Genomic DNA, 21490 nt, shown 5'->3' with positions numbered 1-21490 from the left:
GCAGATTCATTGGTTCGGCTCTTACTGCGTCTCAAACCGACGGTCGCCAAGGTGCATGTGCTACATACATGCGTGTGGCCGTCGTCGCCACGAACCGTAGGCGCGGCCGTAGGCATCTACGGTACCAGCGCGAGGACCATTACTTACAGGGCATTGTTGGGTAGGGATACGGTATCTTCCACTGCAACCTCAACTTAGCCCCTGAGCACAGCTACCAGCCGATCACACTTGCTACGGCATATGTAGGTAGCTGTGCTAACAAGCCAACACGTGGGCGGAAACCGGCAGGGAGGTGTAGGTATCTAGCACGGGTGTGTGAGGCCGGTGTAGATGTTTAGAGGGTGTGAGGTGTGAGGGGGGACTAGCCGCACAGGTAGCGGTCTAGTTGCGGTTATTGGGCAGGGCCAGCGGCCGACCACCTTTCATGACCCAAGTCAGTACAGCGCCTGCTGTGCCGCCGCCAGCAAGCTCCGCACCGCCGGCATGACCTCCTCCAGGCTTGTGCAGCGCAGCGCCTCAAATAGTTGCGAGGTGAGGCGCTGGTAGCGCGGCAGCACCTCATCCAGGCGCCGCAGTCGCCCCACCGCGCGCTCCGCCGCGTCTGCAGCTGCCCCCGCAGTCCGCACCGTGAAGACAGCCATGAGTCGCTCCAGCGCCGCAGACACCTCTACGCCCACGGCCGCTGCAGCAGCGCCCGCAGGCGGCTGCCCGGCGCTTGCCGCCGGGCTGGCGGCGGACGCATGGTTGCCCTTGATGTAGTCTGGCAGCAGCCGATCGCCGCCGCCGTCAGCGCTGCTGCGCTGCTGCTGCCCTGCGCCGCCCTCCCCGCGCCCGGCTGCCGCATCCAGCAGCTCGCGGACTCGCCCCATGCAGGCGGATGCGCCTGCATGATGCCAGATCAACGCCGGTCAAGACGTTGCCCAAGCACTCGCGCCAGCCGCAGAGCCCGAGCACCCAGCAAGCAAGCCACACGCACGACATGCTAGCCAACTCCCAACCAGGTCCCACCAAGCACCACAAACCTGCATCTGCCGGCAGGCCGAGCGTCGCCGCCAGCGAGCGCGCAAAGTTGCGCAGCTCGTTCAGGCTGACGTACAGGCGGTTGACGCAGGGCACCACGCCCTCCAGGCTGGGGCAGTCGAACAGGCGCATGAAGTGGTGTACCAGGCGCGACAGCAGCGCCTCGGGCTGCTGGGCCATGTGATGCGAGGCGGCCGCCAGCGACTCGCGCGCGGTGAGCGCCACCGCCTCCGCCTCCACCAGCTGGCGGATGCTCAGCAGCACGTCGCCAGGGCCGTGGATGGGGCTGGGGGAAAGGGAGCGGCAGAGAACGCGACGGGACGCAGAGTATAGGAATGGGTGTCAGACAATCGTGTTGGCTGGCAGACGCAGCAGTCATCTCTATAGCGGATGATATGACGCGCATTCGGCCAACCCAGAAGCAGGGCAGGGCTATGTCCTGCGCGCTCACGTGGCCATGCCCTCTGCCCGCGACGCCAGCGCCTCGCTGACGGAGCGCATCACGCCGCGCAGCTGCGATCCCTCCTGCAGCAGCCCCAGCCACACCGCCAGCACCTCCAGGACCTGGAGGCATATGGCGCGTGGCAGGCGAGGGGGCTCCGAGAATTCAAGATGGACGGGCGACACAGTGGGAAGCGGCAGAAAATGGCGCCGGATGCGTGATGATTGCCTTGAAACGGACAGCAGCATACCGTACGTTTGGCCTATTACCCCGCACACCCAATAGGGAATTTGACAGCAGCCCGCAGCCATTCAAGTGCTTTGCGCGTGCAATGGCGCCTGTACAGTGTGTGCATGCCAGGCAAACATGACTGGTCCAATTTGGGCTTGGGGCCACGCTTTGGGGTGGGGTTTCCTGGCAGCTCCTGTGACTGGGTGCCATTGGCGGTGCGGTCACATAGCACGCGGCCACACGGCACAGGTGCTGGGTAGTGCGGCCTTTTAAATTACTAAGCATTTACATGCGGGGTGATCCCCGTCTGATACGGTAACGGCAATGTACGGAAATGCAAAGCTCTCACCCGGTTCGGGTCGGTGGTGCCGTCGATGTGGGGCGGCACGAAGGCGGCACCGCGCTTGTACACCGCCTCGCACACCGCCGCGATGAAGCCCTCCATGCGTGGCGCGGCGTCCACCACACGCAGCGTCTTGCGCACGGCGGCCGGCAACGTGGTGGCGTCCGACAGGTCGAGCTCTATGCAAACGTCCTGCGGCGGCGTGGGCGAGTACAAGTACGATGTTAAGGTGCCCACATGCCCGGTCCATGCATGTAGGACACCGTCCGGATCGCCATCCGGATGTGGTGTGTGCACAACCTCGCCGACCCCCTCGCGCGCCTCTCACCTGCACCAAGTCCACCAGCACGTCCTTGGGCCAGTCCTCCAGGCCCCGCAGACCCAGTCGGTGCAGGGACTTGTCACGGGCCATGCGCTGGGCCGTGGTCATCAGCGGCCCGCCGGCTGCATGCGCAAAGCATTACACGAGGTCACTGGCCAATTCAGGCATTGTTTGACTGACAGACAATGGCGGGTCCCAGGTGCAGAAGCTGTATATGTGCGGATAGGACGCCTGCGCGTGAGCTCACCGCGGCCCTTGCTTGCGACCGCCAGCCCCAGCGCCGTCTCGCCACCCTCCGCCACCGCGCCTGCACCGCTTGCCGCCGCGCTGCCCTTCATCTGCAGCACCCGCTTTTCCAGGATTTCTAGCTCGCGCTTCAACGCCCTGTAAAAATCATATTCAGCAACATGCGCAATCTGTCCAGGCATGTGAAGGCCCTACCGGATGCAGGGGCTGCCGGCGCCGCAGCGCCATACCTTGTCATGTGCCAGCCTCTTCCTGGTCCTCCAAAGAGCTCCCCATTCCCGAGGCCCAACTCACCTGTTCTCCTGCAGCGTGGGTCGGCCGTCCAGCTCGTGCACCAGCGCCTCGTTGTCTTCCTTGAGCGCCGCCGCACGCCGCTCCGCCTCCGCCAGCCGCCGCTCCGCCGCGCGGCCGGCCTCCGCCGCCTCCGCCCGGCCGCGCTCCACCTCACGCTGCAGGTCGGCGCAGCGCCGCTCCAACATGATGACACGGGCCTGCGCCGGAGGCACGCGCACATGGGATTGAGCAGAAGTCAGGGAGGGACGACATGGGGGGGGGGGCAAGACAGGAAACAGCGCAAATGGCCACCAAGACACCAGTGGCTGGACGAGGTGGGGGTGCGTGGTGCGTTTGGATGTCAACGTTCCACGTTGCCTGCTCCTGACTACAGCTGCGCACCTGCATGTCTGTCAGCTCCTGCGGTGTGCGCCAGGCGCCCGAGCGCTCCTTCATGGTGATCAGGTTCTGGGCGTCACGCAGCTGCTCGGCCAGGCTGCGAACCTGCGTGACACGGTAGTGCAACGCAAGCAACAAGTGTGAGGGAGGCATGGGCCAGCAAAGCGCAACAACCAGTGGTCAGCTTCTGACCGGCTGCCACGTGCTGCAACCGTATCCTATGCGATTTAGTATCAACCAAGTATCTGTCAATTCGCACCTCTGCGCGGCACACGGACAGCTCCTCCTCCAGTGCCTCCCGGCGGCTCTCATACAGCCCCACGATTTCCACCGGCCGCAGCTCTCGTGCCGCCGCCGCCATGGCGCCCGCCGCCTTGCCACTGGGCGTACCGCCGGCGCCGCCCGCAGTGCTGCTGTGTGCCATGGTCTGGAGGTAGGCTGCGCGGATGCGGGTGTAGGCGGCCTTGTCGCGGGCAAGACGCCGCTCCTCGCGGGCAACCTGTCAGGGACCAGAGGGCAAGTTGGGGCAGAAGCGAGCGCTTAAATAGAGCTTGGGGTGCTGTAGCTCGCATGTACACCCGGCGAGCAGGCCGCGGTCCCACCTTGTCGGCGAGTGAGGCCTTGAGCTTGTCGATGACGGCCTCGCGGGAGCGGTACATGTGCTCCAGCTGCAGAGCACATACGTGCACACACGTGGCCGCCAGGAACGTGGCCATGATGAGTAATTGGAGTTGTGCAGAACATGAGCCGTCGCGTTGCCTTATTGTTGTTGGCACAGATATTCTCCATCCTCATGCCCTTACCTGTGAGTACTTCTGCCGCACACCCGCCAGCTCCACATCCAGCCGCTTGGCCGCCTCCTCTGCCCGGCCCGCCCGCTCAGCCGCCAGCGCCGCTGCCTCGGCATCCCCAGCGCGGCTGTAGCCTGCCAGCCGCTGCAGCCCGTCCAGCTGGCGCTCCTTTGACACCATCTCCGACTGCGGGGTAGTCGCGGGCGTGTCACACAATCAGAGGGTTGGGAGGGGAGGTGGCGTGTCTTTCAGTACTGTATGCGGTGCATACGCCTAGTCACTTTGTTGTTGGGCAAACACACGCCGACTACACGCCTCAGACTACCGTATCTAAACCTGAAGGCCCCAGCACCCCGCACAATCTCACTACTAACATATGTTTACCTCCAGCTCCGTGATGCGCGCGCGCGCGGTGGCCAGCGCTGCCTCCGCCTTGGCCGCTGCCTCCTTGAGCCCCGCCGCCTCCTTGCCCGCCACCACTGCGGCGCTGCTGCTGTGGTCGCGTCCCGCATCCAGCTGCCGCGTCAGACGCTCCAGCTCCTTGTCACGGGCCTGGCGGCGTAACCAAACGCAACCCAAAACACAAGAATAAGTATTGTAGTAAACTGAACGATCTTGTTGGCTGCATTGCACAGTCGCTGTTACGGCGCTGGACGCTGTGACTTTCAGCATATGAACCGGACTCACCTTGACCTGCCCATCCAGCTGCGCGGCGCGCTGACGCTCAGCCGACAGGTCAGAGTCCAGCTTGCGAAGAGCCTCCTCACACTGCAGCGTGGAGCAGCGCAGCACTCTAGGTGACGGTAAACATTAAGTGCTACCTTCGGCACAGCAGCAGCACCAAGGACAGGACAGGACAGGACGGGACAAGACCTGCCCCGTGTTGTATCACACTCACTTTGCGCAGCTGTGCTGTGGCCTTCTCCTGGTCGCCCTGCAGCGCTTCCAGACCGTTGCGCAGCGTCGTGATCTGCTTGTCGCGCCCGCGCAGCTGCCCTGCCGTCTGTGCCACCTGCTGCCGCTCCGACACCAGCTCCGCCTCCAGCTTGCGGATGACATCCTCGCACTGCAGGGATAAAGACATAACATCTCAACTGAGTTGGCTTACGCACACAGAGCTAGACTAGAACCGCTGGGAGGGCTACACAGTCAAGCCGCGCATGCTGATGTTGCAAAAGTGGTGTAGGCCTGTACTTGCCTGGCGCAGCCGGTCGTGGACCTTCTCCTGCTCCGCCTGCGCCGCCTCGCTGCCGCCACGCAGGGTGGTCAACTGCCGGTCCCGGCCCTTGAGCAGCCCAGCCAGCTGAAGAGCCCGCTGCCTCATGGCTGCCATGTCCGACTCCACTCGGCGCATGAACTCCTCGGCGCGAGCCTCCTGCAAGGGGCCACACATGCGGATGAGTTAACGGGATTGGACTACAATGTTGCGTCGTTGTGTGTCAGTCCAACAAGCACGCCTTCCGGCGGGCGCTGCTAGCAGCGTCAGTCGCACCTGCGCCGATGCCGCAGCCTCCGCGGCCACCAACAGCTTTTGCAGCCGCACGGACTCGGCGCCACGCGCGGCTAGGCTAGCCTCCAGCTTGCTGAGCCGCCCGCGCGCAGATACCAGCTCCGCAGCCACTTGCTTGGCCGCCGTCTCAGAGCGCTGCGCACGCGCCGTGGCTGCGATCTGTGGGGTGGGCATTGTTTCATTGCATGGACGGTCACACTTCCTCAGTCATCTATTTGCATTCCATGAGCATACCGGCACGAGAAAGTGGCTACACGCGCTAAGAGTTCGACCCGCACTCAACCTTGGGTTCCTCACCTCGGCGGTCTTGCTCTGATCCACCACGCGCATCAGCCGCTCCACCTCCTTGGTGTGGCCCCGCGCCGCCGCCTCCAGCTGCCCAATGCGGCTGCGCAGGGAGGACATCTCGCCGTCCACAGCCGACACAGACGCCTCGGCGGCGCGGCGGCGCGTGTCCGCCTCCGCCTCAGCGCATTTGGCCTGCATTACAGTGCACACCGTGAGTGTCAGCAAACAGGAAGGTAGGAACGAAGGCTCGGCTGCTGATACGCTGTCACCGTATTCCACGTCACGACGCACCTGCTCCACCAGCTTTTCTGCGCGGTCCACATCGCGCTCGCGCGACCGCACCGCGCCCTCCGTCTGCGCCAGGCGCTGCCGCAGCCCGGCGGCCTCCGCCTCCAGGCGTCGGCTCGCCGCCTCGGCCTCGCTCTGCTTGAAAGCTGCGTCCGCTGCCGCCGCTTGCGCTGCCTCAAGTACTCGAGCGACCCGCTCCGCCTCACGCTCCCGCACACGTAGCAGGCCTTCTGCCTGCACGAGCCGCTGGCGCAGCTGCGGATAGAGCCACATGGCAGGAGCAATCGGCGGCCTCATTTACGTCTCCTCTCCAATCATCCCTTGTGCTGTCTACGGCATACCGTACCCATAGCGTAGCCCAATCCTGAGCGGGCCACAGCCGGCCTGCAGCCTACCTCGCTCGCCTCGCTGTCCAGCCGCTTGGCCGCCTCCTCGGTCTTGCCCACGGCCACGTTGGCGCTGTGCTCCGCCGAGCGCTGCGCCTCCAGGCTGCGGGTCAGAGCCGCCAGCTCCCGCTCCCGCGCCCGCAGCTCCTCGCCCAGCTGCGCGGCGCGCGTGCGGCCCGCCGCCACCTCCACTTCCAGCTTGGCCGCCGCGACACCCGCGTCCGCCAGCCGCCTCTCCATGTCACCCTCGGCGGCGCGCGCAGCCTCCGCTTGCCTGCAGTTTTGAGCACAACGCACCGTTAAATGTACCGCACCGCCTGTACTGTATCAGGGGCTCAGCACCAGAACGTACAGACTGGCCCTGTCTGCAAGTGAGCACAGGTCATATAGGCCTAGCTAGAGTGCATGAGAGTCACAACTGACCTGTTGCTGCGCTCCAGATCGCGCTCCTTGGTCCGCAGCAGCCCCTCCAGCTGCACCACCCGCTGCCGCACCGCCGCCGACTCAGCCTCTTGCTGTCGAGCTACCTCCTCCATCTTGGACACCTGCAATTACCGTACCGGCATTACCACGTGCCCGTCTAGTCAGCGACCATACGCATACTCCCCAGCCCGGCTATTCAAACCGCTGCTCCATCCATGCATTGCTGAATCCGTGTCCACCAACTCTCTTGTTCACGCCGCACCTGCGCCGTGCGCTCGAAGTCGGAGGTCTTCGCAGCCTCCAGCTGCCGGTTGAGTCGCTCCACCGCCGCGTCGCGCGCCCGCACCACCCCCTCCAGGCCCGACACGCGGCCGCGGGCCGCCATCAGCGCCGCCTCCAGCCGCCGCGCCGCCTCCTCCAGGGCGCCCTGGCGGCTGGCCACCTCCGCCTCGCCAGCCTTCAGCCCCTCCACCAGCCGCACCAGCCGCTCCTGTTCGCGCTCCTTGACCCTGCATCGTGTGGCCAGGGTGTAAACGAGGCGGGCTCAGGCAGCGGAAGGGGCTGGAAGGGCGGCTTTCATGTACGGCAACGCCAGGAGAGCTTCCTGACCCCGCCCTGCCCCCAGGGCCGCACCTGACGTGGCCCTCCAGCGTGAGCACCTTGCCGCGCGCGGCGGACAGCTCGCCCTCGGCCTTGCGCGCCGCCTCCTCAGATTTAGCCAGCTTGGACGCCAGCTGCGCAACGACAGCCACGCAGGGAACAAACATACACCACCGCTCAGCAAGGGCCACCTCCAGCCATCCTTCCCGTGTCTTCTACCGCGCTCTCGACCGACCTCTAATGCGGCCTACAGCCCCCGACTCACCTCGTGGGCCTCCGCCTTTATCGCCTCCACACCGCGGCCAAGCTTATCCACCTCCTTGTCGCGGCCCTTGAGCGCCGCCTCCAGCTGCAGCACCCGCAGCCGCAGAGACATGAAGTCCGACTCCAGCTTCTTGGAGCCTGGCGGGCAAGAGTGGTGGGCGAAAGGTGGTCATGTCATCACCAGGGTGTGCAGGTTGCATGCAAGGCCTAGCGTCCTCGCAGCAGGAGTTCGGCGGCCGCAATAATGAGGTACACTACCGTAACGCGCGCCCGCAGTGGCCCACTCGCTCACCCTCCTCAGACTTGGCCTGCTTGAGCCAGGCCTCCACCTCGGCGCCCTGCGTCTGCCGCAGCAGCTCCGCCAGCCGCGCCGCCTCGCGCTCGCTGGTGCGCAGGCCGCCCTCCGCCTGCGCCAGCCGCACCTTGACCGCCTGCAGCTCCGCCTCCAGCTTGATGGACACGTCCTCAGCCACCTGCAGCCCAGGCCAACAAACACGACACCCACAGTGCGGTAGGAACCCGCCACTTACATACGGTAGCCACGTACGTACTGCGCCCCTGGCCAGTATCTTCCTCGACAGAAGCACGTGTGAGCGCATGCAAGAGCGTGTGCCCCAGTGCAAGGATGCGAGTCATGAAGGCCGGTGCCAGCAGCTTACCCGTGCGCGCTCCCGCTCCGCCGCCTTGGCCGCCTCCTTCTCGTCCTTGGTCCGTGCCACGTCGCGCTCCTTGGAACGCACCACGTGCTCCAGCTGCGCCGCCCGGTTGCGCGCCGCCGCCAGGTCCGCGCCCATCACCCGCACCTCGTCCTCCAGCCGGTACACCTCCTGGTACGCCGCAGAGCGCAGCGCCTATCGGGGAAGGGGGGCAGTGTGTGTTTGCACCAAATCAAGCAAGAAACCAGAGAGACACGAGGATGCAACAAAAGAGGAAGAGGGCGCCGTCCATGCACCGCGTCAGGTCATGCGTACTGCCAGGTACGGCGCACGGGGCCACTGCATTCCTCTGCGCCTGCTGATGTCCTTGACACCTCCTGCGACCACCCACCTCGGAGTCTGCGCGCCGCTTGTCCAGCTCCTGCCGCGCCGCCCGCAGCTGCGCCTCCAGCTCCTTCACCTTGCCTCGCAGACCCGCGGCCTCCGCCTCCGACCGCCGCGCCGCCTCCTCCGCCGCAGCAGCGCGCTCGGCCGCTGCGCGGCTGGCCGCTGCCTCACAGGTTTTGATGGCTGCCAGGTCGTCACGCATGGTGGCCACATCACGGTCGCGCTTGGCGTTGGCCTGTGCGTAAGGAGTTCGGGCCGCGACAGCGTGACCCCGTAGCATACCGTACACTATACTAGGTCTCCGTAGCCACGGCGCTGTCCATGTGAAATGGCAGGGCAGATAAGGATCTCGTTCGCACGGCTAACGTGCACACCTGCTCCAGCTGGCCCACACGGGTACGTGCTGCCACCAGCTCCGCCTCCAGCCGCCGGGCGGTCGTCTCTGCCTCGTAGGCCCGGTCCAGTGCATTGGCTTGGCCGTCCTCTGCCTGGACCACCGTCACCTCCTGCGCCATATATCAAACCCACATGCCACAAACACCTCTTAATGTACAGCAGGCCATTGTCATGTATAACGAGGCACGTGCAAAACACCAGACAGCAGGGTAGCCACCACCCGGGCCCTTGCCACCCAAAGCGCCCACCTTGATGCTCCTGAGCTTGTCCAGCTCCTTGTCGCGGGCGCGTACCACCGCCTCCAGCTGAGCCAGCCGCTGCCGCAGCCCCGCCGCCTCGACGTCGGCAGTGTGGCCGGCGGCGGCCTGCAGACCGGTGATGGTGGCGCGTAGCGAGCGAATCTGCAAGGGGTATGCACAGCAGGTGCGGCTCACTGCAAGTTTGGATGCAAACTCAAACACGAGCATGCGTGCGTAGCTCAGGGCGTGGCCTCTCACCTCTTCGCCCTTGGCTGCTGCCTCCACCTCTGCATCCCGCAGGCTCTCCTTCATCTTGGCGGCCTCTGAGCGCAGCTTGGCCATCTGAGCGGAGTAGCGCGCCTCGGTCTGCACAGCAAGCAGGAGGATGCATCGCCATCCGCAGCACACGGTAGCACAGGCAAGCAGCTGCAGCGGCAACCGCGCAGGTTATGCGCTCATGCAACGAGAGCCGGCAACACACCTTGGGCAGCTGCTGCGAGGCCAGCTCCGCCAGCTCCCGCCGCGCCCTGTCCGCCGCGGCCTTGGCGACATTGAGCTCCCGCTGCAAGTCACGCAGCGCCGCCTCCTGCTGCGCCGCCACACGGCCCGACTGCTCCGTCGCAGCCAGCAGCTCCGTCACCAGCTTGTTGCGCCGCACGTACTGTTCCAGAACACTGCCCAGGCAGCGGTGCAGCGAGCCCGGCTCAGGGGCCATGAGCACACCGCCGCCGGGCGCGCTGGCGGCCTCTGCGGCAGCGTTTGCGATGGCGGCCGCTGTGGCAGCAGCGGAGACCATGGCCAGTCCGCCGAAGCCAGCCTCCCGCAGCTGGCGGTTGAGGAGGTCCCAGTCCAGAGGGCCAGCGGGGGCGTCTGCGGTGTTGACAGAGGGCTGCGTAGGCTGCGACGTTGCATGCGGAGCTGCGCGTGCAGCGCGCATCGGGCTTGCCCTGGGTGTTGCGGAGCGCAAGGGCGACCGGCCGCCTGCACCCTCGGCTCCGACGATGAATGCCACGCCGCCTCGATTCGCGGTATAGCTGGGAACAGGGCCACTGCTGCTGTTATTGCTGCCGCTACCGCGGGCCCCCGGCTCAGAAACCTGGGCGGCACCTGCTGTAGCGGCCATGTCCGAGGTAGGCGAGCCGCACAGCACTTCATCGTTGTGGTTGGGCAGCAGCTCCCCAGGGACGGCTGCCAGGGCATAGGGCTGGCCTACGGCCACGCCCGTGTGCGGCGTAGGAGGCACGAGCCGCAGCGAGCGCGGGCCGCGGGCCGCACTAGTTGTGCTCACACCAGTGTCCTGCCAGGCGTGTCTGTGCTGCAGTCGTGGGTCAATGGGCCGCCCGTCACCGCTCACACCACCACTGCTGCTGTACGCACTGGAGCCCCCTCCGTTCGAAACGTCGCCATCCGCCGCCCACCCCGCGCTGTGGTGCTCAGGCTCAGGCTCAGTCGCGGCTGCCAGCAAGGCATGGCCGTCCTGCAGCTCATGTTGCTGTCCGTCATACTCGGGCATGAACCCCTGCTCCTGCAGCAGCCCCTCGTACTCAGCAGCAGCTGACACCAGCGACGGCTCGTTTGCAGGTTCCTCCCCGTAAGGCTGGTACGTTGCAGCGAAGCCGCCGGCAGCAGGGTGAGCACCCGCCGGCGCATCCGGCTCAAGCAAGACCTCGCCGTCAGCGCCAGCCATGGCGAGCATGGCGGCAGGCGCTGCTGTGCTGAACACATGACGAGACGGCGATCCACCCTGGCTAGCCCGTGCCGTCGCCACCGTGGGACTGAACATGCCTGCATTGGCGCCGGCACCGTTGGGGCTGCTCCTGTGAAGTGACGAGGTGGCACCGCCCACTACACCAGCAGCTACAGAAGCTGCGTGAATGTGCTGCCAGGACCCGCTGACGGCAGAGCCTTGAAGCGGGCTGCCCCAGCGACGCCGCTGCCGGACCGCCTCGCCTGCAGCACTTGCGCCCACAGCATTGCTGGGCGCAAGGCTGCCTCGTTGCTCACTGCTTGGCAGTAGCTGCTGGTGCTGGTGCTGCCACTCGGCACCTCCTTCCATCAAGTGCGGCGAGATGCCGGTGCTCGCGGGCTGCAGCCTCGCCTCTGACTGCAGATCGGGCTGTCCGAATCCGCCCGGCGCCGGAGACTCGTCGCCGGTCGGCAGCGGGCCGAAGCCGAACACTGGTGTCAATGTGTTTTGACGCAGTAGACTGGGCGACTGCTTTCCAAAGCCACCGAACCCACACCACTCCGTCTGCGAGGCAAGCCCCGGCTCCTCGCAGCTCGTACTGCCGTGGTCCTCGCCGGCCTCCTTATCCTCAGCCCCAGTGGCCTCGCTCTCCCACACTGCGCTGCTTTCGCGTGTGGCGTCCGGCCCGGTGCCGCCGCCGCCAGTAGATGCACCGGATGAGCCGCCGCCGTGCGAGCAGTTTTGCAGGTTTGCAGAATGCAGCAGGCGCAGCCCATGCGGGCCTGGGGACCCAGCGGGGCGCACCGACGCTGGCCGGGGTGGCCACTGGCTGTGCTCCGCATCTGGCATGTCCAGTGGCTGTGCGGGTTCAGGCATCCTGCCGTTGCTGCCACCGAGCGCGCTCCCTCCCTGCCCCACCAGCTGCCACACGCGGCGGCGGGCAGGGCTGACCATGGACCGCGTGATACTGCCCATGCCTGCTGCAGCCTCTGCCCTTTGGAGCTCCACGGCGTCACCTGTGGAGGCACTGGCTGGCGCGCCGTGCTCCTCAGCGGCGCTGTCCTCTGCGTCCCCTGAAGTGCGGCGTGGCTCCTGGTGTAGGCCGTAGAGCTCCGGATCTGCTGGTCCCTCGAGCTCGAGCTCGGAATCCGTGTGTCCGAGGACTGCGCCGTGACCATCATACGAGCTATGGCCCAGATGGTAGGCGTCGTGCCATGTCTCATTGGCGTCGGCTCGGTAGTCAGGCTCGCTGCTGGCCTGCGGGCTGCTGCTGCTGGACTGAGGATCGGCGAGGCTAGCCTGCTGCAGGTACAGGCTGTGCGCCGGAGCCGGCTCCGCCGGCTGCGGCGGCGGCTCTGGCGGTTGGTGTAGCAGTGCGCACGCGCACGCCGTATCAACGCCGGGCGCGCCGCCAACGGATGCACCTGAGCTCTCGCTAGAGGGCGGCTGCAGCGTGCGGCGGCTGTAGCCTGCAGCCAGTTCCATGAAGGCTATGTCCACTCCCAACTGGCCAGGCTCGCCCGCGCCAGCGTTGCTGCAGGCCCCACCCCCACTGCTGGATGCAGCAGTCTGTGCATAGGGACCGGTGGAGCCTCTAGCCAACCCTGTGGATGACGCCGGCTCCGGCTGCGCACTTGGCCGCACGCTGCTGGTGATGGTGGCAGCTGTGGCCGATGCGCCTGGCTGCGCCTGCCGGTCCTGCTGCACCTGCTGTCCCTGCTGGTGCTGCTCATGAAGGCGCTGTGCCAGACCGTCGCCGGACACAGCCACGAAGCTCTCCAGCAGGTTTGCCGTAGTGCTGGCACGCGGCGGCAGTAGCTGCTGCAGGGACTGCAGGCTGGAGCGAAGCTGTGTCAGCTTGTGGTCAAAGGACAGCGACGTGCCGGCTAGCGCTGTATCAACAGCTGCCGCGGCCGTCGCAGCGACGCCGGCGTCCGCAGCGTCACCAATACTGGCTGCGGCCATGGTACTAATCGGTTCTCCGTCCCGGCAACCTGCAATCGCAAGCAACTCTTGAGTATGCCCGCGGCACTACGCCGATCACACGACCCTTAAACTTACCCGCTGCACCGCCAGCGCCGGCTGGCTGCTCGCCTTCAAGGTACTGTGGGTATAAAGTGGCATACTTGGCGCGTAGGCCTGCATGTGTTCAAGGAAGCGCGGCGTGAGTGAAGCCGGGTGAGGGAACTTGCCGCCAGGCCGGTAAATACGTGCGTGGCAATGTCGGCCCCGTTGACCGAGTCAACCGAACCTCACCCGCCAAGAAGCTTGTCAAATCATCGTCCGAACTGAAGACACTCCGCCCCGAGGGTGCAGCGTGCGAGGCGTCCATTTCGCCCTCTTTTGCCCTGCGCCGCGCTCGGGCTCAATCCACGCTTTATCCTGGTAGCTGCACTGCCTGAATCATCTAGATATACAGTATGTATTCGCAACAGTGCGGCATTAGAGAGAAGACGTTCTCGCGTTGGCTGTCAGCAGGTTTCAACCAGGCGTCCGCGGGAGCGGTCACAGTTCTATATATAATAAGGAGTCAAGTCATGTGAGATTGTCGTAAGCGCACTAAAGCTTGGGCGGAACCTCTCCAGTGGCTGGCTGAGCCCATCGCGACTGCTCGTTGGAACCGCTTTCGCGAGGAGGCCCCAAGACCTGCTTCTGTTTAATTAATGTGCTTTATATTGCTGTTTGATGTAAACTGCAGTACTTGCGCTTGCACATCGCTAGTCCACCGCCAAAGGAGCTTTATATTCCTTGCTCCCGTCCAATAAGTGCTCATAATACTTGATACAAGCATCACGTAAACAAAAATGCTTGCAGCCTTGTCCCTAAGCGCAATGCGTAGTGGTAAGTGGGCACGACGCTTGATGGAGTCGCGGAGCCTTGTTCAGCATGGATGGTTTAACTTTGGCCTGTATCATGATATGTGTGCACCACAAGCTCAGAGGGGCAGAAGCGATGCTCCGGGGGTGCGCGTGGTGCTCGCCGCCCGTGTCCCGTGTGCCGCTTTCCCGACCCCCTTTTCGCACATCCTGCCTGCGCCCCGCAGCTGGCCTCCCGCATTGTGGAGCAGTTGCAACAACATTAGTACGACAAGCGCTGTCCACAACAGCTGAGCCGGGTGCAGCTGCAACGGTGACGGAGCCGCCCGCCGCAGCACTGGACGCATCCAGTACCAGCGGCGCACTGTCAGATGAGGTGCAGGAGTCCCTCGTTGACAAAGCCATGAAGCAGATCCATTACAACACTGAACTCCGCACGGAGGAGCTAACAGTTCTCAGTATCGGCCTCACTGCGGCATTGGAGCGGCGGCAGAAGCTGGAGCTGGACATGCTGCTAGCTGCACGGAGAAAGGACATGCGCGAGGGACGTGACGGCAAGGAGTATTCCGGCCTGCTGGTCTCAGAAGCTCTGCAGCGATCAATGAGTGAGGCGTAATGCCTGGTACGGGCACAACTTCAGCAGTGGAGCTAGGCATGCAGGCACCGGTTGCGTGCGATAAGACGCGCAGCAGATGGTAGCCACTGCCGAACGATGGTAGCCACTGCCGAACGACTTTCGCGGCTGTAGGGTCCTCTTGGCCTGCAATGGCAATGGTAATTGCAAATGTCAAGGTGCCTGCTGCCCAGGCAGGTAACCTAACAGGATAGCGCGGGGCACCGGGCTGGCCTGGTGGGTGGCACGTCCAGCGGGCAGTGGAAAGTACGGTACAGTGGTGGGTGGCGCGAGCCTTCTACTAAGGATGGTATGTCCGGCGTCGTGGCCTCACTTTGGTTGTTCCGGTGTACAAGGCAGAGGTGCAATGCTCCCTCAGGTTCAGTAAATAGAGGATGACCTGTGTCGAGGTCTGCGCAAATACTGAACGGTTGACATAGTTACGGCGGTGCGGCTGCGGCTTAGGAACGCCCTTGTCAGTTCTTGTTGAAGGTATGGTCACGCGGGGACGTCGTTAGCGTGATGTGCGAAAATGGCGAACCCTGCAATCGTGTGGGCATGTCAGGGCATGGTGGCGCCGGCGCTGCTGACCTCAACAGACCAGTTCTTTGGCTTCCTGTTGTCGCGGCGTGTCCGTTGCCAAGGCTGGAAAAGTCTATTGATATGCTGCATCAACCGCACGGTGCACTTGCGCGACCCCTCCTTGCAGCGGGATGGGCAGTTTTCTTGCATGCAATGGTTAAGGGGCAGCACAGCAGCAGCAGGACATTCCTTTCGCTCTTATTCACAAGGTCGAATCAAACGCATTTTGTTTCAGTCTCTCTGAGTCTCGCGCCGCCCGCAACTTACAACCTTTCAGCACAAGCAACGCAAAGATGGCTGACGTTGAGGCCAAGAAGGAGATTATCAAGAATGCCATTCGTGGCATTCCTGACTTTCCCCACAAGGGTATTCTGTTCTGGGATGTCACCACCATCATGCTGAACCACCAGGCGTTCCAGTACAGCATTGACCTGTTCGCTGAGCAGTACAAGGACAAGAAGATTGACGTGGTGGCGGGTAGGTGCAAGGGCAATGGAAGCAAGCATCGTGGGAACGCCGAAGCTATGCTGGGGTGGGGCAGGTAGACTGGCACCCCGCCCCGCCGGCGCCGTTATCGTCGCTTGCACCGTGCTTTCACCAACACCCCCCCCCGCGCGCCCGCGCAGGCTTTGAGGCTCGTGGCCTCATCTTTGGCGCTCCTCTGGCTCTTGCGCTTGGGGTAGCCTTTGTGCCGCTGCGCAAGCCCGGCAAGCTGCCCGGTACGTCAGCTGGCGTGCGGTTATGTTATGCGATCATGTAGTGAGGGAGCTTGGCACGGCCGCCAACCGGGATCCGTGTAGCAGAGATATGGCGACCCCCGGCCGGTTAAACCGCTGCACTGCGAGGGCCGCGGGCCGACCCTGTTGGCAATGAGGGGCGGCGGCCTGGCCGCCAGGGCTGGTGCCCGGCGGTAACCGGTGGAGGGTCGTTGATGCGCGCACTTTGGTGACTCTTAAGGTGCAAACAGAAGCTGTAGTTGGCAGCTTTCAGGTATCCTAACGCCTTTGGTCATGGGATTCATGCAGGTGACAAGATCAGCGAGGAGTACAAGACCGAGTACAGCACGGACAAGATTGAGATGCACGTGGGCGCCATCCAGCCCGGGCAACGCGTTGTGCTGGTAAGCGGGCCTGGTAGTGCACGCGGACGCAATGCTATGCAGGCTGTCAGGAGATGGACATGAGATGCTCGCCTTTTTGTGAAGACGGCAGCATGAGCAACCAAACAGTGATAGCTGTGAGACTGTCATCCGCTGTAGATCAGTTTGTCCGGGGCTTCAGAGGATGATTGTTTGTCACCGCATTGATTGTGACGTTACACACTGCCTCCGTCATCCAGTACATGACCGCTTCCCAACACCTCAAACGCATCAGTAAACCCTGCGGCGCAGTAGCACATCGTGCATCGCGCCATGGATAGACTAATGCCGGCCCCTTCATGTTTGAACCCATTGCAGGTTGATGACCTGATTGCCACCGGCGGCACCCTTGCCGCCGGCATCAACCTCGTCAGTAAGTCTCACATGCGCCTTACACACACGGTGCAGTGCACTTTCTTCCATCTTCAATGGTGGTCTGCGCCATGAACGCAAGCAATGCCACTACCCTTGCCTTTACATGGAATCCAGCCACTTCCTGCCATCATACCCCTCACCTACCGGCACTTCTCCAGTACCACTTCAACTCATTGCAAACTTAGCCACGCACCCCAAGGCCGCTCACCACGAATCCATTCGCCCTCACCGCCCCACAGAGAAGGCCGGCGGTGTGGTGGTGGAGGCGGCGTGCGTCATCGAGCTGCCCTTCCTCAAGGGCCGCGACAAGATCCAGGGCACCGACCTCTTCGTGCTCGTGGAGAAGGAGGGCCTGTAAGCAACTCCACTGCCAAGACCGCAGCCGTGCATATCTAGCTAGTGCACCCGGCAGCCGTATGAAAGCATTCTCGGTCTGTGCACCGTCGCACATTATGCAGCCGCAACAGGCCTTGGATCGACCACGGCACGTCGAGCCGAAGTGCCCGACCTAGTACACTTGACCACGGTTGATTGCTTTGGAAGTCTGTGATCGCAACCTTAAACCCGATAGTACATTGGCCTGGGCCACGGCGCCACCCCGGCGCAGCGCGTGAGCCTGACTGGTTAGGTGAAGCCCCTCCGGGAGCTCATTACCCCGGGGGCACCGGTGCCGTGACTACTGTTGCCGGTATGGGCTGGCACGTTTAAGTGCGTGCGCCATTGAGCTCACGAACTGGTCCTTTGTGAGGTTGCTCCCGGGCTTGACGCCCACCTCCGCAAGGTCCGCTGCTGGCCCCAAGATGACTTGAAGCGCACGGTTTGCCTGCTCTGCCGTGACCGTGCCGCGTTTTGTAATGTCGAACATGCCAAACATTGTTTCCAAGTCCTGCTCGTTGATGAGGGGTGCTGTCCCCGCGACCTTCACATTCTCAAGGTACCTGTGCGAGGTGGCCGTGAGTGCGGAGTGAAGGCACGCGCCAGCAGGCTGCTCGACCAGTATCTAATAACGCAGCACCCCTTGGCCCCAAACCTCTATCAATCCACGCCCCCCTGAGCAGAGTCGCGCAGTGCTCAACAAAATAGCGCCGGCAGGTCAGCGAACTCACTTGACGATGTGCTCCTTGGGGTTCTCCGGCTTATAGAACAGCAGATCCGAGGTAATGGCCTGTTACAAATAGTATGTCAATACATCGGCCCTGCTGCTTTCCCGTGACGCGGGGCCATGCACACTTGACTGCTCACCTCGAACAGCTGCGGAATCTTATTGCTTTCTAAATAGTGCTCCACTTTAGCCCTTGGGTCCTCCATAGTTGTTTGCGGTCGGGATTTAAGAACAGCGGCAGACAGGAAAGCTCGAAGGGTGGTTACCGCGCGACTGTGCAAAGCAGTATTCCTTATTTGCAAAGATGCAAGCTATATTGATAGCTGTAATGCAGCAGTTCAAGCACTGGGAGGGCCTTGAGCCGCTTGCATGGGGTTCCGTGTGAGTACTCCCTGTCCCCTGGAACCTGTGTCCCCTCGGCCATTTGCACTGGGAAATCAGGAGTGCTTCATCGCTGGCAGCCTTTACCAGTGGGCACAATGTTCAAGCTGCATATAGTCATCAGAGTCATGCACAGGAACGTATGCCAGCGTATGCAAAAGACAACCGCACCTCTCGAATAGCGTCCTTGCTGCCGCCACGCGTTCCTCTGCCTCGAAAGCCCCGCAATGGCTGCCCGACGGTCAGCTTCCGAATCACGAGCGTTTTGCTGCAGGTGTTATTGTGTTAACATGTATCCCTGTGCAGCCAGTCAAGTGGGGGTAGGAAACAAAGTGCCAGACCCCATGTCCTGAAACCCCCCGGGACGCCCCTTGGAGGACGACCGACACCCCCTATGGACAAAACCGTATTGTTTAGGGTTTAAAGCCCACCACCACTTCACACCAAAGTGGTGCCAATCGAATCCTCTTGATGAGCGCTATTGCGCATTTGCGCTGTGCCATGGGCGGTCCTGCTCTGGGACGCGGGCTTCCATCATTCCATCCATGCAAGTACCTTCGACCCTGCCCACCCGTTCAACTCTCTGCCATGAAATGTATGGACTGTGTGTGTGTGTGTGTGTGTGTGTGTGTGTGTGTGTGTGTGTGTGTGTGTGTGTGTGTGTGTGTGTGTGTGTGTGTGTGTTTTAAACAAAGAATCAAACGGAACAATTCCGCCAGACACGCGCGCGCAGTTACCAACAAATACCGACGCCGGTTACCGAGCTCCGCGTTTGTCGATGTTGCCCCAGTTGTCACCTTGAGTATACTCACCCGCATATGTTGCCTGGAACCCCCTACCCGGGCGTTTGGCATTCAGCCTCGTCTCCGAGGTGCGCCCGCATGCGCTGCCATGCTCCGCGTCGGCGACGCGCTACAACGTTTACCGGGCACGCCTAATCCCCGGGGCCTCGTCCACGGTCCATAGCCAGTCTTACGATGAGGCACGGGGCCGGAACCCCATATGTGTGTGTGTGTGTGTGTATGTGTGTGTGTGTATGTGTGTGTGTGTGTGTGTGTAAATCGACAGCCTTGTTAGACATTTTTTTATGCGCACCAGCGCTTGAGAGCTCGGCCCCCGGTGTTAAAGCGCCTGTGTTGAATGTTGGAATATGTGCTGACATGTCCACGCCAGGACGCGCAAATTGGCGCCCCCCGCCCCGCGAAATTCTGTGCTTACTACTCAATTGGAATTTGCGGGGCTTCCCCAACTGTACGTTGTTGACCGCCTGCTAGCCAGGGTAGCGGCGGTGGTGGACCGGCGGCTGTCGCCGGCCCAGTCTGATGCCAACCCCCAGGCACGCCCGCCTGGCCTCTCCATTGAACTTATGCGACTGCCTCCGGCGGTGGGGGGGGCGGGCCTGTTACCGCTGGTGCCGCGTGTGAAAGCGCGGCAAGCCGGCCTCGCGGTACGGTGTGTGTTGGGTGTGTGTGGTCTGCTGCCGTACGTGCCCCCGTGGACCCGGGTCGCGGCGGCGTGGCTGCGCCAGGCGGCAACGCGCCCCTGCGCTTGTTGGTGCGGGGGGCCGCGGACCGTGTGCTAAATAAGCCGCTCACCCCGGCGGGCAAGCCGTTTGCGCGTCTGCTGAAAGCCATGACTGAATTGCCCGCGGTGACTCTTGTGGCGCCGCCCGAGCCGGGCGCGTGGGTGAGTCATGTGCCGTTGTGGGCTAACCCGGCGCTGTGTGAGGGCGGCCGCACGTGGGAATTGGCTTTCGCGGATTGTTCGCTCTGCCGGGACTGGCGTGTGTGGGCCAGCTGGTTGCAGCGCATGACGGCCTGAACGAATTGCGGCAGGCATGTACACGCCCTTGGGCGTGGGGCTCCCGGTTTGGTGAAGCGTGTGTGGAAATGTATGTGGCTGCTGTGTGGCGGCGGGTGCTGCACTGGAGTACGCGGGCGCGCCTGCCGTCGCCCCTGCCGGGGCCGGCGTCGCCTCAAGAGGCGGCCGACCGGTTTGCGGCGGCGGTGGCCCTTCTCCCCGCTGGCTGGGCTGCCGCCGCGCGTGCCGCCCAGCTGGCTCGGGGGCCTGCCGCCGCGCTGCCGCTCCCGGCGGCCGACGTCGTGAGTGCTGCGGCGGAGTCGGTGCAACAGGTGGTGCGGGAGCTTGGATGGTTGCAGTGCAGGGGGCCGCCCATCCTGCTCACTGCCTACACGGTGAAGGCGGGGACCGTGTGCTACAAATGGCTCCACAGTTAGCCACCCTGAAGGCTAAGCATTTGCAATATGTGTGCGACGCGGGTGTGCCGGGGGTGGAGGCTGCCCTGGCGGCGGGGGCCTTTGTGTGCACCTTGGCCCGCTTGTGGTCGCTGAAATGGGAGAATCATCATAAGGAAGCACTGTGGCGTGTGGCCGCCAACGCTTGCTGGGCGTTTCCACGGCATGCTAGCGAGCGTGCGCGCGGCGTTGCTGTTGACCCTTGTTGGGCGTGTGGGGTTGACATGCAGGATGGGGACCGGCGTCACTGGTTTTGGGACTGCACTGTTGCGCTGTCGCTGCGGGAAAGCATGGGGATGGCTATGGGTTTCCTGCCGGAGGAGGCTCTGAGTGCCTTCTCTCGTGAGGAGTTGTGGTTAGTGCGCCCGCCTGCGGGGCTTGCGCCACCTGTGTGGGATGTGGTGTGTCTCGCTGCTATGTCTGCCCTGGACTTTGGTCGGCAGCGTACGGTTATGGCCGGGCTGGCGGCGCGAGCGAAGCTGCCGTCGGCCCGGGTGCTGAGCATTGTACTTGCCGTCGTAGCTGACTTCTGGGGTCGTCTCCAGACGTTTGTGACTTTGGGTATCAGGCCAAAGGGTTGGGACACTGTGCCGTCTGCGCATCCTTTCATCTCTCGGGCTGTTGGTGAAGGCATGGTATTGCGCTTGCCGTTTGACGCTGATTCCCCGCCTCCCTCGCCGCGAGAGGTTGTGAGTGGTTGGTGGCTTTGTGTGTGGGCAGGATGCACGTGTGGGCGACCGTGCTAGTGCCTGGACGCTTGCGCCCTGGTTAGTGCGTGCGCTGTGCGTGTGTGCTGCGGCCTGGACGATTCCCGGCACTCCTGTGCCTAGGCTTGTGGCGTTGAGGCACAGCGGTGGGGCTCTGGCGGGTTGAGGCCTGGCTAGGACTCACTGTGCGCGGAGTCACACGGACTTTGACCGCGGGAGGGTTGGCAGCAAAGTCGGGGTTGGTGGAGTCAAGTTGGGCCCTGGTAGCATGTGATGGCTCGGCGTCTTCGGGTGCGGGGGTTGTCCCCTCTGTAACATCCGCATTCTTAC

At 63.5% G+C, this 21490-nt stretch overlaps 4 protein-coding genes across 4 annotated transcripts; 3 read left to right on the top strand and 1 right to left on the bottom strand.

The window, feature by feature from the left end:
- Positions 1-8: 8 nt before the first annotated feature.
- Positions 9-13700, bottom strand: CHLRE_17g704950v5 (uncharacterized protein). Its single transcript, XM_043071977.1, has 32 exons — positions 13448-13700; positions 13253-13330; positions 9986-13185; positions 9763-9870; positions 9514-9666; positions 9244-9375; positions 8874-9104; positions 8486-8677; positions 8119-8299; positions 7828-7964; positions 7596-7696; positions 7225-7471; positions 6963-7084; positions 6549-6813; positions 6157-6408; positions 5875-6057; positions 5560-5736; positions 5266-5442; positions 4966-5133; positions 4755-4835; positions 4452-4619; positions 4080-4253; positions 3879-3944; positions 3536-3775; positions 3280-3381; positions 2899-3095; positions 2606-2742; positions 2365-2480; positions 2043-2228; positions 1472-1584; positions 1023-1306; positions 9-883 (listed from the first exon to the last, which is right to left on the bottom strand). The coding sequence occupies exons 3-32, from the start codon at positions 13154-13156 to the stop codon at positions 435-437; spliced, it is 8310 nt and encodes a 2769-aa protein (XP_042914436.1). The 5' UTR covers positions 13157-13185; positions 13253-13330; positions 13448-13700; the 3' UTR covers positions 9-434.
- Positions 13701-13878: 178 nt separating this feature from the next.
- CHLRE_17g704901v5 (uncharacterized protein) lies at positions 13879-15308 on the top strand. The gene is made up of 2 exons (XM_001691519.2): positions 13879-14032; positions 14235-15308. The coding sequence occupies exons 1-2, from the start codon at positions 13996-13998 to the stop codon at positions 14621-14623; spliced, it is 426 nt and encodes a 141-aa protein (XP_001691571.1). The 5' UTR covers positions 13879-13995; the 3' UTR covers positions 14624-15308.
- Positions 15309-15405: 97 nt separating this feature from the next.
- CHLRE_17g704850v5 (adenine phosphoribosyltransferase) lies at positions 15406-17726 on the top strand. Its single transcript, XM_001691520.2, has 5 exons — positions 15406-15679; positions 15829-15921; positions 16228-16322; positions 16659-16713; positions 16955-17726. Exons 1-5 carry the CDS (start codon positions 15496-15498, stop codon positions 17071-17073), a joined length of 546 nt encoding a protein of 181 aa, XP_001691572.1. The 5' UTR covers positions 15406-15495; the 3' UTR covers positions 17074-17726.
- Positions 17727-20043: 2317 nt separating this feature from the next.
- Positions 20044-21487, top strand: CHLRE_17g704802v5 (uncharacterized protein). The gene has a single exon (XM_043071976.1). The coding sequence runs from the start codon at positions 20088-20090 to the stop codon at positions 20433-20435; it is 348 nt and encodes a 115-aa protein (XP_042914435.1). The 5' UTR covers positions 20044-20087; the 3' UTR covers positions 20436-21487.
- The last annotated feature ends 3 nt before the right edge of the window (positions 21488-21490 follow it).

This window comes from Chlamydomonas reinhardtii, chromosome 17 (assembly GCF_000002595.2).
Source record: "Chlamydomonas reinhardtii strain CC-503 cw92 mt+ chromosome 17, whole genome shotgun sequence".
Lineage (NCBI taxonomy): Eukaryota > Viridiplantae > Chlorophyta > Chlorophyceae > Chlamydomonadales > Chlamydomonadaceae > Chlamydomonas > Chlamydomonas reinhardtii.
The sequence above is the reverse complement of the archived record's forward strand: the minus strand, read 5'-3'. Positions and strand labels throughout refer to the sequence as shown.

Excerpts from the sequence above, each read along its gene's own strand:
- CHLRE_17g704901v5 (XM_001691519.2), top strand. The coding sequence starts at position 13,996 with ATGCTTGCAGCCTTGTCCCTAAGCGCAATGCGTAGTG. Across the intron at positions 14,033-14,234 it reads CCTAAGCGCAATGCGTAGTG|CTGGCCTCCCGCATTGTGGA; the intron begins GTAAGTGGGCAC and ends TGCGCCCCGCAG.
- CHLRE_17g704850v5 (XM_001691520.2), top strand. The coding sequence starts at position 15,496 with ATGGCTGACGTTGAGGCCAAGAAGGAGATTATCAAGAATGCCATTCGT. Across the intron at positions 15,680-15,828 it reads GAAGATTGACGTGGTGGCGG|GCTTTGAGGCTCGTGGCCTC; the intron begins GTAGGTGCAAGG and ends GCGCCCGCGCAG. Across the intron at positions 16,714-16,954 it reads CGCCGGCATCAACCTCGTCA|AGAAGGCCGGCGGTGTGGTG; the intron begins GTAAGTCTCACA and ends ACCGCCCCACAG.
- CHLRE_17g704950v5 (XM_043071977.1), bottom strand. The coding sequence starts at position 13,156 with ATGGCCGCAGCCAGTATTGGTGACGCTGCGGACGCCGGCGTCGCTGCG. Across the intron at positions 8,678-8,873 it reads AGCGGCGCGCAGACTCCGAG|GCGCTGCGCTCTGCGGCGTA; the intron begins GTGGGTGGTCGC and ends CTTCCCCGATAG. Across the intron at positions 4,620-4,754 it reads AGCTGGATGGGCAGGTCAAG|GCCCGTGACAAGGAGCTGGA; the intron begins GTGAGTCCGGTT and ends TTACGCCGCCAG.
- CHLRE_17g704802v5 (XM_043071976.1), top strand. The coding sequence starts at position 20,088 with ATGTATGTGGCTGCTGTGTGGCGGCGGGTGCTGCACTGGAGTACGCGG.